This window comes from Salmo trutta, chromosome 19 (genome assembly GCF_901001165.1).
Source record: "Salmo trutta chromosome 19, fSalTru1.1, whole genome shotgun sequence".
Lineage (NCBI taxonomy): Eukaryota > Metazoa > Chordata > Actinopteri > Salmoniformes > Salmonidae > Salmo > Salmo trutta.
Genome location: NC_042975.1, coordinates 52,973,988 through 52,995,044, shown reverse-complemented (window position 1 = coordinate 52,995,044; position 21,057 = coordinate 52,973,988). Strand labels below are relative to the sequence as shown.

At 43.5% G+C, this 21,057-nt stretch overlaps 1 protein-coding gene across 3 annotated transcripts in view; it reads left to right on the top strand.

Moving 5' to 3' along the window:
• The window catches only part of spns2 (SPNS lysolipid transporter 2, sphingosine-1-phosphate), a 133,484-nt gene that overhangs the window by 41,976 nt on the left and 70,451 nt on the right, over window positions 1–21,057 (top strand). For all 3 annotated transcript variants that reach the window (XM_029701718.1, XM_029701719.1, XM_029701720.1), the window contains exon 2: window positions 571–636. In XM_029701718.1, the coding sequence (XP_029557578.1) occupies window positions 571–636 (66 nt within the window). The remainder of the gene's footprint in view (window positions 1–570; window positions 637–21,057) is intronic.

The window sequence follows — 21,057 nt, the reverse complement described above, 5'->3', positions numbered from 1 at the left end:
ATCTCACCATTGGTTACAGAGATACACGCAGTGTCTTAGTAATGTTATGATGACAAGATTCAGCTGTTCACATATCTTGGGCTCAGTCTTTCGATCCCCACAGAGTGCCTTGCACCTCATTAAGTTCTCACTATAGACTAAGAGCTCTGTTCTGTTCGTGATCCTCTCTCTGGAATTTCCTTTCCTCCATACCGGTGTGAATAACTGTCCTCCGGTTACAGAGAAGGAAAAAACCTACTGTGTGTGTGTGTGTGTGTGTGGTGCTTTTGGGATTTTAAAAGGGCACCTGGCCACCTTCACTAACCCCCTGCAGGCAACACCATCTTAGTGTTTAGTGCTGTCTGTGTGCCAGCCAAGAGAGCACTTAATACTGTATTAGTCTCCTTAATACAGTATTCTTGCTGCAGCTATAAAAGAGAACCGCTGCAAGGCCACAAACCTAATTCATTCAACTGTTATTAAAACAATTAAATATTCATGATAATTTGGATGTTTATTGTACCGCAACCATTGGCACACAATACTAATCGCTGTCCTCCCCTCTCTCTTTCTTCTCTCTCTGTTGTGCAGGGGTTTTGCTCGACATCCAGAGACACTTCAATGTATCGGACAGTGGAGTGGGCTTGTTGCAAACAGGTAAGTCTCTCCTGATCCCTTAATGACACATATGTAACAGCGATTAGCCAGCTCAAACATCCACTCAAACCTCCTCCTCCTCTCACGACAAGGAGGGCAGGCCCATTACCTGTCCACGCTAAGCTGCTCTTAGGCCTCTTAGATTGGGACAACAAAAGGATAAAAGTCCCCTCCAGCCTACTGCCTCCAGCCCTCCTCCCCTCTCCTCCCTTTCCTCCCCCTATACCTCGTCCTCCTTCCTCCTCCTCCCTGCAGCCTGTGCAATTGACTGTAGCTAAACCGGAAGACTGACTGGGTCAACAACAGACACACTGGCTTGTTTTGGGATGGTGGATCATGCCCCTTCTGCCTTGCTCATTGACAGCCAGCCAAAAGGCCCTCCTTGAGTAGACAGGTAGAAAGTATAACAAAAGTTATAATACACGTGTAGTAATAAACATGAACCAAATATTGCAATTTAGTAAATGCAAGCTTTCTGAATTAAAAAATAATTTTAGCCTTAGGGTCTGACATTTCAATAACCAAGTCGCAATGGATCTGTTCCAATGATGTAGGTTGTAGATGGTTAAGATAGTATGAATGGGTTATTTCTGAGCTCCATGAGTTCCCCCAGTAGGCAGCCCAGTGAAAATGGAAACAGTGTTGAGCGGCAGCGGGTTAGAGGCTGAGTCTGAGGGCTATGGGCAGGGTTTCCTGCTCTATAGACCTTAATGAATCCAACTTTTGTGAGGGAAAGGTGCATGTTATTAGTTTGGCATCAGGATGGCTGGCATTTTCTGGAGTTTGAGTTGACCTTTCAACGCGAAGGCTGTTGTGACCTAGCACATTCTGTATCTCCTGAAGCTGAATGTCATGGATTTGAGTTAAAAAAATCTCACAGTGGCATCCACATGTCCATTATTTCTCAGGTGACGGGTGAAAAATCGGATTCTTCAAAGATAACTGGGAACTGATTTATGCTCCCATAAGTGAAGTCGTGTTTGATGAAGTGTGCATGGTTGACAGCGTTTCACCCATTTATCAAAAGACTTGGCATAGCAAACATGAAATTCAATCCTAGTTGCACTTGTTGTTGCAGTTTTGGCGTTGCTGAATAAACAAAGCCCATACACATGCAGAACACACAGCACATAATGCAAACAGCACAACTAATGCAAACATACTCTCACTCCCACACACAGTCAGTAAGTGGAATGGCACCCACAGCTGCCCTCTGCCCCTGTCTGTAGCTGGGGCTAAAAGCAGTACATGTCTGTGTGTGTGTGCGTGCATGCAGTATGTGCTTGTGTGTGGTGTGCCTGTCCTGTCCTGTCTTGGGCCAGACTGCGTGGTGTGGCATGTCCCCTGATCTCCAGCTGACCCCAGTCTCTCGCTGGCCTGAGGAATGCAGCCGGCCAAAACTCTGACCGCTGAGACCAGCTACAACCAGACTGGGAACCTACGTGTGAACGGCTGGCTTGGGCAGTGGTTGTCAAATCTCCCCTCAGGGACCCCTGCATAGTCAAGGGCTTGATGACTAGCTGACAAGTTGAATCAGGTGTGTGAGCTCTGGAAAAGATCAAATACATGGAATGACTGGGGGTCCTGAGGAGAGGTTTGAGAACAACTGCGCTAGGAGGTTGGCGGGTGATCACAGGGTGTTGTATGTAGGTGTCCATGTGTGCTGTTATATCCTCGACCTATCTCCCCCTCACAGCCTACATCTCTATATTTCTCTCTCTCTCTCTCACTCACTCACTCACTCACTCACTCACTCACTCACTCACTCACTCACTCACTCACTCACTCACTCACTCACTCACTCACACACACACACACACACACACACACACACACACACACACACACACACACACACACACACACTCCAGAGAGAACAATCGCCCACTATGTGAGCTCCTGCATCCAGGCTCTGCCCGCTTTCTCTCCTTGGTAACTTCCACCCACACCTGGTAGTCCAAACTGCCAACGTAGGTCATTTGTGGGCAAGTAGTGGTAAGTGGGCGATGTGTGAAGAGTCGATTCAGCCTCTCTCTGATCCCAGCTCACCTTCACTATATTCACACCTCAGAGAGCAGTGACCACGTACTGCTACGGTCACTTCTCGAACCTACGCTACTGTTACTGACTGGTCTATTTATGAGAGCTCTGTTTGAGTTCTGGTTCGGTTTGGCTTGGCTTAGCCTTTTTCTTTGACTGTGGATGAGGAGCTTTGGGTTATCTCTGGGCTGACAAAGTCTGGAATATTGAAACTGTGGCTGGTTTTCCTAGATTGCTTTGTGCCCACTCCGGAGATGAGAGTGGCCTCACTAGCCACTAGAGCTGCTGTTTAAACCTGCAAAAGTTCCCGACTGTATTTGCATTTTACATGCGGTTATTTATATCTGTAATTGTGTTTTAAAGTTCACACACAACTCAACATATGGAAAGGTGTAACCTTTCTCTAGTTATGGGGCAAAGTTAATGTTATTACACAAAGCAAAACATTTAGAGGTGTGTGTGTGCGTGCGTATGTGTGTGCGTATGTGTGTGTTCACACCTTAATAGGTGTGCGTGACGTAGAACTCCCTGAGGGGTGAGGCCCTGTGTAAGAGGATCAGGTCTCTGTTGATGTCACTCAGGTGATGTATGGTAGTACGGCATGTGTTCTGGCCCCAGGTGCTCACGCCTGTCCATCAGATCAGCCCCCAGGAATGTACTGCACACAGAAAGAACAGAGCAGATCTAACACGAACTGTCATTCCTGATGACCTGTCAGATCACAGGGAAGCTCCCATTGGATATGACAGGCCTCTATTAGGTCTCCTAGCTAATGAGTCTGAGGTGGTGGCTAAATGAAGACAGAGTGCTGCGAGCGAGCGAGAGAACGACCTATGGCTCTTTGGTCATGGATGATGTTACACCTTCTACAGGTTTGGAAGGAGCCTGGAGGCTCTGTTGGTTGGTGAGCCTGCAGACAGAGGAATGTGTGCTTTGTGTGGATTTCTCCTCAGACAATTAGACCTAGTGGGAAGCATCCTGTAGATGTATTGTTATTATCCATTATGAATAGTCTAGTATATTGGCAAGGTTTTAAAAGTGGTGAGATGTTGGGTGGGTGAATAAGGAGCTGGTTAGTGTCTGTCCAGTTTCTCCAGACTGCAACCACTAATTATTACTGATCTTTCATGTGTGCAGGTTTTATATTCAGTTGGGATACATCTTGGGTGGATGAATGTGTGGTGGAGCCAACCAGTGTCCGTCCTGGTTTTGCAGGCTGGCCTCCATTCATCACTGCCAGGTTGCAGACACTATTTTTCTTGCGTCCCAATTGGCACTCTAATCCCTAGAAAGCGCACAACTTTTGGCCTGAACCTTATGGGCCCTGGTCAAAAGTAGTGCATTGTAAAGGGAATAGGGTGCCATTTGGGACACAGCCTCTGTCAGGTTGACTGCATCTGTGCCCTGCTCCCTCTGTCTGTCTCCTGCCTGGCTGCCCACCCCAGTCCTGTCTCAGTTTGCAACACGACACCCACACACACACAGCCAGGTCCCAGCCAGCCTTACCAGAGTGTCAGCCTGGCCAGACACTTACTGAGGAATGGGGCCACAGGTGGAACTGGGAAGTCCTTCCATTCATTGGAGTCCCTCAGCTCTCTGAGCCCCACTAACTAACATACTCACATCATACATACAGCTCACAGTCTTTTTAAAATCTCTGGTCCGAACCTAACCCTAACCCACATACAGTCTTCTCACCTCTCTCTCTCTCTCTCTCTCTCTCTCTCTCTCTCTCTGTGTCTCTCTCTCTCTCTCTCTGTGTCTCTCTCTCTCTCTGTCTTTCTCTCTCTCTCAGTCAGATTTTCTCAATATCCCGTTTCTGGACTTACATTTAATGCCTGTGATTTTCTTGTGGATAAGAGAGGATAAAGGTTTAGGATCTGAGGCTTAGAGTTGTGGCTCTGACCCTGAAACCCCTTAGCAACTGGGGCTGTCGCAAGTGTGGCCAACTTCATATGTTTATGGACAGTGTTTGTCACAGGCTTGAGTTACTCTATAATGGAGATGGTTATAGGACTCTGGCAACTCCTATATCAATGTGGAGTAAAGCTATCAGTGCTTGATCAGCTGTGCTGTCTGTCAGCTGCCTCACAGCTGCTCTCGCTTTCCGGTGTCTCTCTCTATACCTTCGTTCCACTCTTTCGTTCCCTCGTTTGCAGTCTCCCCCCCACTTTCGCTCTCTCTCCCAATCTCTTTCCTCTCTCCCTATATCCCTTCTTTCTCCTCTCTCTGTCTTTAGTCTCTCTCTCCCTCTATCCCCTCTCTCGTTCGCTCCCTCTTAACTCTGCAGTCCTCTCTCTCACTCCCTCTTCCCTATCTCTTTTTCTCTCTCTCTCTCCATCTTTTCCTCTCCCTCTCTGTCCCTTACTAAAACATACAGGAAAAAAATTATGTGGGGAAAAAATATATGTTTTTCAGACACATACAGTATATGAACAAATCACTTATTTTTTTTTTTTACATGAGTCAGACTTGGCTTTAGAACACGTGAAGTTTCACATGGATTTTAATGCATGTTAATCACGTGACTCAGACACATGGTTTCCCAACATTTCACATGTGATATTCTAAACTTTGCTCAAATTGAGCAGTAATTGAAGATTTTTTTTTTATAGAAAAAGAACGTTAAGAATATTGACACTTTGATTTTGTTAATACTAATGGAGTGGAGGGCTCAGAAATAAGAAATAACTCTTTTTAACGTACTATTATACTCAGGTAGGCTAAGTAACCTTTTTACAGAATGGCATTACAGAATTTGCTACTGCAACATGTTAACACCACCTTTTCACATGTGAGGAAAATAACACTATTTCACCCCCACATGTGAACTTGCAATTCCACATGTAAAAGTGATATGTGCACATGTGGAGTTTTGTTATATGTGAAACTGCCAATGTGATTTTGAACGTGCAATTCCACATGTGAAACTTCAATTCACTTGTGAGGTGAAAACATGTTATTTTCCTCACATGAGAAAAGGTGGGGAACTCAAAATGTAATAAATGAGAAAATATGTTTTCACGTGAAGTTTAACCTCAACATGTGAAAACAGCCATTTCACATGTGAAACAAAATAATTGACATTTTAAGCTGCACATTTCAAATTTTTTGGGGGGGATGGTGTCTCTCTCATCCTTCTCTCCCAGCCGTGGTCTGTCTGCAAGTGATTATGCACGAAAAGACATGCTGTCCTCTCAGCTCTGGTTGGCAGCTGTTGCTGCTCTGCTGTCACTCTGATGGACACCTCACAGAAAAGGAGTCTGTGGCAACAGCAGAGAGGGATTCAGAGATTCAGATTCCGATGGAGGGGGAGAAAGGCAGAGAGAGGGAGGGAGGGAGGGAGGGATATAGGGAGGGAGGGAAGGAGGGAAAGACAGACACAGAGATGGAGAGAGAAAGACAAGAAAGAGGTGTGAAAGACAAAGGGAGGAGAGGGCAAAGAAAGTCAAATAAATGGTGACACCTGCGTAACACTCCCTCTGTGCAGCCTGCATGGCTGCGAGCAGTGAGATTTAATCACCCAGAACAGTATTGATTCCCAGATGAAAACAAAAGCATTAATCTGGAGTTCAATGGCTCTGGCCCCGACTGAGACAGCTAAGGAATATCTCGGTAAAAAAAACATATATCTACACTGAGTGTACAAAACATTAAGAACACCTTCCTAATATTGAGTTGCACCCCACCCCTTTTGCCCTCAGAACAGCCTCAATTCGCCAGGGCATTGACTCGACAAGGTGTCGAAAGCACTCCACAGTGATGCTGGCCCATGTTGACTCCAATGCTTCCCATAGTTGTGTCAAGTTGGCTGGATGTCCTTTGGGTGGTCAACCATTCTTGATACACGTGAGAAACGGTTGAGCGTGAAAAACCCAGCAGCATTGCAATTCTTGACACAAACCGGTGTGCTGGGCACGTACTACCATACTCCGTTCAAAGGCACTTAAGTCTTTTGTCTTGCCCGTTCAGCCTCTTAATAAGGGATCATAGCTTTCACCTGGATTCACCGGTCAGTCTATGTCATGTTCTTAATGTTTTGTACACTCACTGTACTTCATAGCAGTTCTGTGGCGGTTCAGTGTCTTTGTTTGGCAGTGTTTGCAAGCGTACAGTATGCCTTAGTGTTGTCACGATAAGGAATTTTGACTTCGATACCAGATTTAGTAACACTATACTCAATACCATCACGATACTTGATACCAAAGAGATACCAAAATCATACCAAGGTAACAAAAATAAATCACAGATTGGCACTTTGTCCAGAAACATATTTTGAGTTCATTATCATGAATTACATTGAAATGTTTTTTTTTATTATGTATGCTTTAACAAATCAATTATACAATCATTCAATAAATGATCATTTTTTTTACAATCTAATTACATAACAACATAATGGTAATCATTTATTTGAATGGTAAATCTCTATTGATAAACTGGTTAAATCAAGATGTAGCCTAGGCCTATTCACAAAACAGGTGAATTGAGCGTGTTTTGGCTGATTTCATGGGCTACAGATGAAAAACAATCTGTTTACCTTCTATTTTACTGTACTGATCAACAACATTTTCATAGAAGAAGCGATCTCTAATTTTATAAAAGTGTGCGCTGTCTGAGACCCATGATGTCATTTACACACAGTTTCAAAATGTATACATGCCGTGTTGCGTAAATCAAGTGTGTTAACGTCTGTGCAACATGAATGGTGCTGCAGCCTGGACTCCCAGTGCGTTCAGTGGTTCCTCATGGCAGGCTATTTGGTAATGTGGAAGAGTAGGCAACGGTGCGCACGTGCTATAAAGGGACATCGGCTGCGTTGATTGATAGACTTTATCCAATCCCGATCAGTAGACAACGTGAGACACATTTGACAGAAGTACTGAAAGTAACACAAATTCTGCTACTGAACTGTGGTCTTTCTCCCCTTTGATTTCCGACTCATCTGATTAATCTTTACCACTGTAGTGGGTAATGCTGAGGCTAATTAACTCTTAGTGGACTGACGCACCATGGTTGTGGTGGTCTAGTGTGTGCGTGAGCGTGTTTGTGTATTGGGGTCAGCTCTGACTAAGCCTTAGCTATAGGGCTCACTCTCTCTCTCTGTCTCTCTCTCTCTCTTTCTCATGTCCATCCCTCTGCGGCTCTCTTACCAGGCCACGTCTCCGAGGAGGGGAGCTGCCAGAAGATGATTGGCACCCCTCCTACGCTCTCGTCCCCCTCCCTCCCCCTTCATTTCCTGTCCCCGAGCCAAAACTCTCTCTCACGTAGTGGCTGCCAATCCAATCAGGAGATCAGAGCCAATTAAAACAAGGGCACGATGAGACGAGATGAGGAGCCACTGGGCGGAAATCCTCTAGATCTGACCTGTGGTAAATTCCCTATCAGTTTTCCCCCCACCCCACCCACAGTCTTATAGTGTGTGTGTGTGTGTGTGTGTGTGTGTGTGTGTGTGTGTGTGTGTGTGTGTGTGTGTGTGTGTGTGTGTGTGTGTGTGTGTGTGTGTGTGTGTGCGTTTGAATACAGATCTCAGAAAGTAACTACTTTTAAGGAAATTACTACTTTTAAGAAACTATTGGATTGGCTGATTTCAACTAATGGCAGAGCTGTATCTGGAACTTCAAAATGTAAATAAAATGTATAGAGCACACACAATCTTCTACACTATTCCAAACAGTCATATTTGATCTTCACAATACATTTCTGTCTATACTCCCGAATGTCCGTCGTCACAGGGTGTACATAATCAAGTCAAATCAATGAAACATTTATATTTTATACAGATAATTCTAAATAAGTTGTGATGCTCAACTACTGTACGGCTCTTTCAACATGCTACTGAAAGGTTAAAAGCTGTAATACCTTTTATGATACCTGAAAAAAAGTTTAACCTCTTTGTCCATCTGAGAGAAAATGTTGTTGTTTAAAACACACACTATAAGATATTTAAAGGGATAGTTTAATCCTAATACAATCTAACTTGATTTTCCACCAACCTTGGCTGTAGTTTATTCAAGAAGGCAGTCTTTGGATATAGTTTCCTTTCGACACTTAAAGACATTCTCCATAACTTTGGCGACTGCAGAGTGGCGCAGATGTCTAAGGCGTCACTACAGAACCGGGTTCGAACCCAGGCTGTGTCGCAGCCGGCCGTGACCGGGAGACCTATGAGGCAGCATATAATTGGCCCAGTGTCATCCGGGTTAGGGGAGGGTTTGGCCAGCCGGGATGCCCTTGTCCCATCGTGTTCTAGCGACTCCTTGTGGCGGGCACGGCCAATGCAAGTTGACTTCGGTTGCCAGTTGTACGGTGTTTCCTCCGACACACTTCCAAGCTAAGCGAGCAGCGTGTCAAGAAGCAGTGCGGCTTGGCAGGGTCGTATTTCGGAGGACGCATGGCTCTCGACCTTCGCCTTTCCTGAGTCTGTACGGCAGTTGCTGTGATGGGACAAGACAGTAACTACCAATTGGATATCACAACAACAACAAAAAATGTTAAACCTCCCGCTTTGGGCTGGATGTGTCAATGTGTAGTTCATACATGCCTAATCAATGAGCAGAATTACTGTCTTACCTCAATTAGCCACACAATCCCTAGTTTGAAAATAACTGTTTTTCTGGAAGCTGTGCTGTGCCATTTTCCATACATTTTCCCCCACATGGGCCAGCCTCATAGCATTTAGAGTTCAGCCATTGAGCTTCAGCTCCTTGCTGTATGAGTGTCAGCTGGCAAGATGCACATGATGCACGCACAGCAGAGTGAGAAAGAGAGAGCAATGACGTGGTGAACATGTCTGCACATATGTGACGTAGTACGCAATTTTTGGGGACCACTTTTGGCTCGTGAACGCTACTTTTAGAACTACTGGCTAAAAAGTATATAAAAGTACCGGAGAATCCCTTTTAACAGCCGTATTTTGTTACTGTTAGCATTCTCAGTAACACTTAAAATTAAATTGTTCTTGTATCTGTAATAAAGCTGTAATTACTTTTGGAGCAACATTTTATTAGGATGTTGTTCCATAATACTTTGGTAATTGCATTGTACCAATTACATAGCAATGAGCTGAGAGTTTTGTAACTACTGTACACATGAGGAATAGTGACTTCCTTATTCCACTTATATAATAACTCCATTATTATACAATTATAAAGCAATTTCCAAAGCCCTATGAGAACTTGTTACGGTATAACCTTATGTCTCACTTATTATGCAAATATATGTGTTAGTCATTTTGAAGCTGCAAAAGTGGTCTACTCTAATGTTGAGGCGGTTCTATGTCCCTCGTGTATTTAATTCTAGGCTATAGGCTATATTAAGATTCATATCTCAGAGCCTTCCAAACCATGTGCTAATGATCATATATTTAGACTAATTCAACTAACTGTTGTAGTTTTTGGTTCTTCATCAAATAGTTGTCAGCCATCAAATATATATTTTTTCAAATAACTTGCATATTTTCAAATACCTTCAAATATTTGGTTTTCTGAGAGGTGTTCAAAATATGTTCAAATATTATTGGCTTTCTGAGACCTGTATTTGAATATCAAATAAAATAGTTGCCTTTAAGTTAACTCTATATAAACTATATTTGACTGCCTGAAGTATTTGAAAAGTTGGTATTTTCTAATAAAATACAACTATTTGCTGTATAAGTCTGCTGTCCCTCTCCTGCCATATGCTTCCATGCCACTCTAAGGAGTATGCCTATCACTGGGAAGTGTTATTCCGAGGCAGCTGGGCTGGAAATAGGACCAGACTATTTCTATTTCATCCCTGATTACTTCTTCTCTTCCGTCATCGGAGGAGTGATGAAGCTTCTGTTTATAGTAATTGACAGACGTTGTGATATTTTCCCTCTCCAGTCGTTGAGCCTTGAGCTTGAACTAGATCAATACCCCTGCAGCCTGCCTGCCTGACTGGAGCCCTGGGTATACACACACACACACACACACACACACACACACACACACACACACACACACACACACACACACACACACACACGGCCGGGCCCCTGGGAGCCGGATGGGTTTATTCTTCTGCTCTGACTGACATCAACAGATCAATAAGGAACACAGAGATATTTTGCATCCCAAATGGCACCGTTTTCCCTATTTAGTGCACTACTTTTGACCAGGGTCAACAGTAGTGCACAGCCTTTTATATATAACTTCAACCGCTGCATTCCTCTGCATTCCCCTATGTAGAGAGTAGGGTGCTATTTGGAACACAGGAAAGTACTCCAAGTCCCCAGTCAAACAGCCATGCTCTATGTACATAGGCTACATACGTGTTCAGATTGTCAAGGTCAGAGATATAGAGGGGTGTATGCATTAGCCTCGACTTTCATTCACCATGAAAAGGGATGGTTATTTACTTGTGTGTGTGTGTGTGTATATGTATATGTGTGTGTGAGACTGTGTTTGTATGTGTGCCACAGTTATTTTGTTCCAGTGTCCAACACATCAGTGGCTGGCAGCACACACAAACACACAAACACCCTCAAACGAGGACACATTTTATTTGTTCTCTGTCATTTCAGCCATGTCCTGTCATTAAGTCCCCTGCTCCTGTAGTTATGGCAGGAAAATAGCAGGAAAGAAAAACTCCTCGCCCTACACAAATATGTCACCGGTCAGATCCCACAGCAGTGACAGACAAGCCACTAACTAAGGGAAAGAGTCCCAGGAAGAAAATGACAGGATAGCTTACTACACTGTAGCTTACATTTCAGTCTGAGCCCACGGAGTATGAGGATATTTGTGTGTGTGACTATTTCTAGTAAGTGTTTTTGTGCATGCAAATGCACTGAAAGTGCTGTATAGTCATGTGTATTTTTATATAATATGCATGGTGATTTAGCAGACACTTTTATCTCAAGTGACTTAGTTAACACATACATCAAGTACTGTATGTGGCCCATTTGGGAATCAATCCCTGGTGTTTTAAGCACCACGTAAGTCCCATTGGAACCATATGTATATGCATCCAGTATGTCTATGGTTCGTACTACACACCCTCCATACTCCATCCCGGAGCCAGCAGGCAGCAGCAGTCGCTAATCCTGCCCAGCTGGAGAGCACCCTGCCCAGGCCTCAGATTTCAGCATGGCTCTTTAGAGCCCCGGTCCCTCATCTTCAATCTAGAGCCTGGTGTAAGGCCAGAGAGGGGAACTCAAGGAATACATCCCGAATGGCACCCTATTCTCTATATAGTGCACTGCTTTTGACCAGGGCCCATAGGGCTCGGGTCAAAACTAGTGCACTACATAGGGATTAAGGTGTCATTTGGGATGCACTCAAGGAGAGCGCTAACTCCCATCAGTACTCCCCAGCTCTCCAGATTGGTCCACTAAAAACCATGGGGTTTCAACCCCGAACTTGGCAGCTCCCACACATTCTCCATTCCACTGCCTTTCATACAGATCCTCAACCGCTGCATTCCACTGCACCTAAACAGGCTACAATCCTACATGGGCAGCTCTCATGCTCCCAGGCTGCGGAGTGCGGAATGCATTTATCAAATGATAGACAAGACGGCTATAAGAGTAACCCAACACTTCTGAAGAAGGAAGGAGTCTGAGCTGTTTGATTTCTGGAACGTTTTGGACGGTGAACATAAAAATGTGAGGAATGTAGGGGATGTTTAGAGCTTCACCCGAAAGCATGAGTGTGTAGTTTAGTATCGGTTTGGAAGGGGAATACTGGGGAGGGAGGGAGTGAGAATGAAAGATCGAGGGAGAATGAAGGAATGTATGAGGTACAATACAGTAAGGTGAGGTGGCCTATCCAGACCAGTTTCCAGATCATAGCTCTGCTATGTCACCACAGTGTCACACCCTCCTCAGGCAGCCAGTTAGGAACATTCATCGTTAAAGGAGAAAAGGGGACAACAACAACCACAGCATGTCTAAGTGTGTTAACCTGACTGGCACACCTACAGTAGGCTACCACAACTCTACACCTGAGAGACAGACAACAACACAACACACTACTGTTTGTAGTGACAGAGGTGCACTTTTGTCACCACTGTCACAATACAGGGGTTTAGAGAGAGTGCACAGGTCACTGTGGTGAGAGGAGAGGAGAGGAGAGACTATATACTGAGTATACCAAACATTTGGAACACCTTCCTAATATTGAGTTGGACCCCCCCTACCCCCCCCCCCCCCCTACCCCCCCCCCCCCCCCCCCCCTACCCCTTTTGCCCTCAGAACAGCCTCATTTCGTCAGGGCATGGACTCTACAAGGTGTCGAAAGCGTTCCACAGGGATGCTGGACCATGTTGACTCGAATGCTTCCCACAGTTGTCAAATTGGCTGGATGTCCTTTGGGTGGTGAACCATTCTTGATACACACAGGAGACTGTTGAGTGTAAAAAACACAGCAGCGTTGCAGTTCTTGACACAAACCGGTGTGCCTGGCGCCTACTACCATACCCCGTTCAAAGGCACTTACATTTGTTGTCTTGCCCATTCACCCTCTGAATGGTGGACATACTGTACACAATCCATGCCTCAATTGATTCATCTACACGGATTTAAGTGAATTTAACAAGTGTCATCAATAAGGGATTATAGCTTTCACCTGGATTCACTGGTCACTATATGTCATAGAAAGAGCAGGTGTTCTTAATGTTTTGTACACTCTAAGTAACTCCTCAGTAGCTGTCAGATGTCATTGACTTACAATATTACAGTAGGCCTACTAGCCTCCATCAACTCAACAGACTACCATACATTATTTTTCAGAACTACTATATGGTGAATAGGGATAAGATATCACAATCAGCCTTTGCCTAGTTATCAGGATATCCTATTCCAAGTCTTGTGAATATGTATTCTCTTCTAGCCGTAGTGTTATTCTCTCTCAGCCTATGTATTGCTTTGTATTTCAAATATCCCTGAGGCTATTTGACTAGAGCATCATGAGCTCATCTAGCCAGAGGAGGGTAACCACATCACCCTCTTCGTTCTATTGCTACGGATACTTTCAGGACCGGATACTCTGTTTTCGGTCACAACAGAATAAGTTGTAATTTCCCGTTGTGTTGAGCCATAGGACATTGAACATCCCTGAGCACCTTTAGGTTCAGTGTTGTGATGAATGATGACTGGCAATGGACCTATTCTGTTGTGACAGAAAACAGAAATAAATGGTCCTTAAAGTATCCATAGCAATAGAAAGAAGAGGGGTGGGGAGTTGGGTCAAACATCAAAATGAAATCAAATCAAATGTGTTTGTCACATACACGTGTTTAGCGGATGTTATTGCGGGTGTAGTGAAATGCTTGTGCTTCTAGCTCCGACAGTGTAGTAATATCTAACAAGTAATATCTAACAGTTTCACAACATATACCCAAAAATACACGTACATCTAAGTAAGGAATGGATTAAGAATATATACATATATGTCAGAGCCGCATTGGACTAAGATACAGTGGCATAGTATAGAATACAGTATATACATATGAGATGAGTGATGCAATATTTACACACAATTAAAGTGACTAAGATATTGTAGAATAGAGTAGAGTACAGCTTATACATATGAGATGAGTAATGTAAGATATGGAGACATTATTAAAGTGGCTAGAGTTTTATTTCCTTAAAGTGGCCAGTGATTCCTAATCTATGTCTATAGGCAGCAGCCTCTGATGTGCTGGAGATGGCTGTTTAACAGTCAGTGGTGTAGTATAGAATACAATATAGTATATACATATGAAATGGGTGATGTAATATGTAAACACAATTTAAAAGTGACTAAGATACCGTAGAATAGTGTGGAGTGCAGTTTATACATATGAGATGAGTAATGCTAGATACGGAAACATTATTAAATGTGACTGTGGAGTAGAACTCTCACCCAAACTCTATTAGATCCCTAGTATAGGACGTGGTCATGTTCATTCGGGAAAACTGTAACAAAATGTTTTGAAAACAAAATGACCAAGTTAAGACAATACCTCCCCGTTTCACACCGTTTTCAGACTTTTTCTTCTGTTTCGTGCCTTCTGAACACGACCCTGGTGTGGTGTGTGGTCTCAGTCTGCTTTGTGTCTTTACTCTGGTCCTGAGGGGGAAAAGCCTTAATTTACCATTGCTAATCCTCTTACCCTGCTCCTCCTCTTCTCACTCTCTCTCTTTGTATTTTTTATAATTACACACTCACAAACACAGATGTTTGGTAAAAACCTACATGACCCATTTTGCTACTTCCCTCTATGAGCTAATTTGAGATGTTTTCCCCTGGGCTCTCACCTTTTGTCTTTGTGAGCCAATGGGAGAGTCTCGTAGCAATTTACCCCATTTTCTCATTTCCTCGCTCCCCCTCTCTCTCACTCCCTTTTTCCCTCTCGAATACATTTTGATAAAAGGCATCACTCTGTAAGCCAATCAGTAAAATTGGCTTTCTGAGAGGCAGAGAAAATCCCCCTTTCCACAAGCGCAAAATAACAGAATTATCCTTGTATTGTCTTGGTAAGCATATTGTTTTAGTTTTGGTGTATTTGTTATCCCCCACAAAAAAATGTACACACAAAGACAGACACACAGTGGATATCCCCTCATGTGGTCGTGCACAAAAAAATACAGGAAATCCCTCTCTCCCTCTGCCAAGCTGTGTTGTGTATGTTGGCTTCCCCATCATGGCAATTTGCACTCAACATTGGAATAATGTAGACTAATTATGGTATTAGGGGCCACCACCCTCCACCCAAAGCCACAATGCACCATGGTTCATACAGCCATTTCCAGGTGTTGAGCTCACCACTCTCTTACCTGGAGAGAACAATAGATCATTGATTAAACCCGGATGGCGTTTCAGATTGACACTCATTCCAGTTTCCACAGTGTTATATAAGCCACTGTATCTTCCAGCCTCTTCCTTCCACGATATGATCTGATTAGGATTCTGGCACCATCATGGCAGCAGCACATCCATTGAGACCTCACTAGGAAAAGGTTTGTCTCTGTTTGAGTCATCTCACGAGCCGTAATCAAAGGCTGGTTAAAATCAGTGCACTATAGATGGAATGAGATGCCATTTCAGACGTAGTGAAAGTCTCGCGCTACCTACCTGGCTAGAAAGTCTGTCAAGACGAGAGACACTACTTTAAAGATTCTCAGTGGAAACTCTGAATACTTTTGAAGTGGTGGAGAAGTCGATTAAATGCATAGAATCAGTCTGAATGGGGAGCCCATTGGTTTCTGAAGGGAGAGCCAGGTGAGGCTTAGATAAGTTGTTTTCTGCCTCTTTCTTACATGTATGTTGAATGAATGGTACTATACAAAAGACACTGGATGCTTCTATGTATTCTTCTTTCCTTCCTCCATTCACAAGCTTAACACAGTGCTAAACTTCCTCCTGATCATGAGTTCTTTGCTCTGCTAATCTGTTTGCTTTGTGGGTTATTCGTTCTTTCTTTCCGCTCCTCGATATACTGTATGCATTTTCCAACAGACCCAATATCAACCAGAAACTCGAATCCATTCACAGTCTATGGGCTGTTTTTAGTGTGACATAATGAGAGCTTAAGCTTGCCCAGAGATAACTGAAAACACTGCATTGTCACGTCATACGTCACAAAGTTTCCCGTCTGAGCTTCAGTTAGCACTGATTCATGCTTCTGGCTTCTTTCGTAATGTCTTTGGTCTTTCTCTGTTCTTAAGAAACTCTTAAGTGTCTCTTCTGAGGTAGATGAAATGCCAAAGCATTAGGAACAAATACTCCTGTATAAGAGAGGTGGCGGTATTATCTTTCTTTTGGTGGCCTACACTCTTAGAAAAAACGGTTCTATCTGCAACCAAAAAGGGTTATTCAAAGGGTTCTCCTATGGGGACAGCCGAAGAACCCTTTAAGGTTCTAGATAGCACCTTTTGTTTTTAGAGTGTAGCCGGGCTGACATTCACAGTTTACACAGTTGCCTTACATATTCTCTGTTTCTATAGCTGACACTTTAGTGTGAGGCATGTTGTTGGGTTGAGTTTCCTTCCTCCACATTACATTGCTATTGGTGTATGTTTCTGTGATCTCACCGTTCAAACCTGTAACCTCTTGTAGGTGTGGCTGTCAATGGGCCTATCGGGAGTATATTGTTTTATTTCGATTGTCTTAAGGTTTGTGTGACAAAATGTCTGCCATGAGATAGACTACAGTCCCATGTTAGCGAGAAGGTGAGTCACCGTGATGACTTTGAGGTCTTAACCTGTCGAAACCTTGACAAGACAACTGTAATAACATCTCGAGGTTTTTCTTTTGAGCTGAAGTGTTTCGCCAACATTGTGTGATCATCAGAGTTTAATGTCTTCAGGTAGCTACAGTTCCTTTCAGAAAATCACAGCATGATACAGAACAGTAGCACAGCGTTTCTTCGTTTAGCCGCTGTGCTTCTTCAGTGCTATTAATTCAAGTGAGATTGAGTGAGAGAAAACGTACAACTGTGTTTCTCTCTGTAAACAGACTAACTTTGCACTCTATCCAGATCAACTAAGCATGTCATATCAAACAAATCACATTCCTGGAGTTATGAGGCATAACGAGTTTTGACACTCCTAGTGCTAGGTACTAAATAAAACATAAAATATGTTTGATGGAAGAGGAACAACGGCAAATGAACGACAGCTTAACTGCAACTGACAGACATCTCACCAGGTTAGTCAACGAACAATCTATAGAGATGTCATTAGATCAAGTATCTAATGAAATAAATGTATTATTCCATTAGATAAAATATAATAACAAACAACCAAAACTATATCAGGCCAATTCCTCTGCACAAATGTCAATAAATATATTTTCAACTTAATTATATAATACTGGACTGGCTGAAGAAAAACACAGTGAGGGTTGAAAACCAGTAATCTGATTTCCATATGTATCAGAATGAATCATAGCTAGTTGGCTCTCTGAACCTCACGCAGCCCTTTCACCGGCCAGATAACCTTGGCAGTGACAGAAAGGACAGAGAGAGCGGACGAGCTGTGTGTGTGTGTCTGTCTGCGTGTCTGTCTGTGTGTCTGCGTGTTTGTCTATTTGTGTGTCTGTCTGTCTGTCCATCTGTGTGTGTGTGTGTGTGTGTGTGTGTCTCTGTGTGTGTCTCTGTGTGTGTCTCTGTGTGTGTGTGTCTCTGTGTGTGTGCGTGTGTGTGTGTGCGTGTGTGTGTGCGTGTGTGTGTGTGTGTGTTAGCAGGGGCTAAGATCCCAATATGTTCTACGTCCTTTCAACAGCTTTACACCAGCCCCTCCAACCATTTTATCCCCTAACACATGGGCCACAAGACAGGGACAGTACTTGGGAATAATAAAAAATAAAAAAACATTGTTATCTCAATTAAAATACATACGCGGGAGTATACGGACAAGTTGCTGTCGATAAAGATTTATGGAAAAAGATCAAACACACTCCGCTGTGCGTTTGGTATCCCTCATCCCAAAGCCGTATTCATGACTGCGTCCCAACTGGCATCCTAGTCCTTATATAGTGCACTATCGTGTGCGTTCCCAATGGCACCCTATTTCCTATATACTGTAGTGTACTACATTTGACCAGAGCCCTATGGGCCCCGATCAGAAGTAGTGCACTGTATCGGAAATATGGTGCCATTGGGGACGCACACAAAGCAGTCCCTTGCAGGTGCTCTGTTCTCTGGTCTGTTGTGTAGGAAGCTGTTTCATAGGGAAATGTATTATCCATACAGACTGAGTGAATATCAATCACACACAGACATACCCCATACAACATGTTTTATTCATAGGAATAGATAGAATTGCGTATTTGAATCATTGGTTGACTCATTGCCTAGCGAGGCAAAGGCAGCCAGGCAGAGGGGATTCTTCCTCTTTCTGGCACTGTAGGCAGGATGCCCATCAGGGTGTTCCTTAGGGAGGGGGGAATATCTCTTTACATTCTAAGTGATGTCCGGGGGTGCCATGTGTTGATGAGGCAGAGGACAGGAGCTTTTCTAAAGACTAGGAGCTCTGCTCTGTGGAGGTGTGTACAGTATACAGTACCAGTCAAACGTTTGGACACACCTACTCATTTCAGGGTTTTTCTTCATTTTTACTATTTTCTACATTGTAGAAAAATAGTGAAGACATCAAAACTATGAAATAACACATATGGAATCATGTAATAACCAAAAAAGTGTTAAACAAATCAAAATATATTTTAGATTTCAGATTCTTCCCTTTGCCTTGATGACAGCTTTTCACACTTGGCATTCTCTCAACCAGCTTCATGAAGTAGTCGCCTGGAATGCATTTCAATTAACAGATGTGCCTTGGTAAAAGTTAATTTGTGGAATTTATTTCCTTCTTAATGCGTTTGAGCCAATCAGTTGTGTTGTGACATGGTAGGAATGGTATACAGAAGATAGCCCTATTTGGTAAAAGACAAAATCCATATTATGGCAAGAATAGCTATTTGACCAAGTAGGAGAGTGATGGAGTGCTGCATCAGATGACCTGGCCTCCACAATCACCCGAGCTCAACCCAATTGAGATGGTTTGGGATGAGTTGGACCGCAGAGTGAAGGAAAAGCAGCCAACAAGTGCTCAGCATATGTGGGAACTCCTTCAAGACTTTTGGAAAAGTATTCCAGGTAAAGCTGGATAAGAGAAAGTGTGCAAAGCTGTCATCAAAGCAAAGGGTGCGTACTTTGAAGAATCTAAAATATAAAATAAATGTTGATTTGTTTAACACCTTTTTGGTTACAACATGATTCCATATGTGTTATTTAATAGTTTTGATGTCTTCACTATCATTCTACAATGTAGAAAATAGTCAAACTAAAGAAAAACCCTTGAATGAGTAGGTGTGTCCAAACTTTTGACTGGTACTGTATATCTATCTTCACTCTCTATATTACAGTAGATATTGTACTTTAACTGAACTATGCCCATTACCTGCTAGTGAGGAGTGACTCGCTTTGGGACATACATCAGTGGCATACAGACAACTGCATATGCTTTAAATTGATCCCTCCATTTGCCCACTCAGTAGAACTCAATTAAATGTCTATGTACCCTTGAATGAGTAGTGTTTGCCAGTGACACATGAGGGATCACATTCTCTGTCCTCCCCTGTTTTCACCACCTCTATGTAAGTGATATCCAGACATATTGTGTGCTCTGTAGAAGTACTGTAATACAGTGTATTCGGAAAATATTCAGAATCCCTGACTTTTTACATATTTTGTTACGTTAGTTAGTTAGTTTTTTCCCTCATCCATATACACCGAATACCCCATAATGACAAAGCAAAAACGGTTTGTTTTTATTTATAAAAAATGAAAACATAAATATTATATTTATATAAGTATTCAGACCGTTTACTTAGTACTTTGTTGAAGCACCTTTGGCAGTGATTACAGCCTTGAGTCTTCTTGGGTAGGACGCTAAAAGTTTTGCACACCTGTATTTGGGGAGTTTCTCCCATTCTTCTCTGCAGATCCTCTCAAGCTCTGTCAGGTTGGATGTGGAGCGTCGCTACACAGCTATTTTCAGGTCTCTCCAGAGATGTTCAAGTCCGGGCTCTGGCTGGGCCACTCAAGGACATTCAGAGACTTGTCCCGAAGCCTCTACTGTGTTGTCTTGGCTGTGTGCTTAGGGTCATTGTCCTGTTGGAAGGTGAACCTTCGCCCCAGTCTGAGGACCTGAGCGCTCTGGAGCAGGTTTTCATTAAGGATCTCTCTGCACTTTGCTCCGTTTATCTTTCCCTTGATCCTGAATAGTCTCCCAGTCCCTGCTGCTGAAAAACATCCCCACAGCATGATGCTTCCACCACCGTGCTTCACCTTAGGGATGGTGCCAGGTTTCCTCCAGACGTGACACTTGGCATTCAGGCCAAAGAGTTCAATCTTGGTTTCATCAGACCAGATAATCTTATTTCCTATGGTCTGTGAGTCCTTTACGTGCCTTTTGGCAAACTCCAAGCGGGCTGTCGTGTGCCTTTTACTGAAGAGTGGCTTCCGTCTGGCCTCTCTACCATAAAGGCCTGATTGGTGGAGTGATGCAGAGATGGTTGTCCTTCTGGAAGGTTCTCCCATCTCCACAGATGAACTCTGGAGCTCTGTCAGAGTGACCATCGGGTTTTTGGTCACCTCACAGACCAAGGCCCTTCTCCCCCGATTGCTCAGTTTGGCTGGGCGGCCAGCTCTAGGAAGAGTCTTGGTGGTTCCAAACTTCTTCCATTTAAGAATGATGGAGGCCATTGTGTTCTTGGGGATCTTCAATGCTGCAGAAATGTTTGCGTACCCTTCCCCAGATTTGTGCTTCAACACAATCCTGTCTTCAAGCTGTACGACAATTCCTTCCAACTCATGGCTTGGTTTTTGCTCTGACATGCATTGTCAACTGTGGGACCTTATATAGTGGGACCT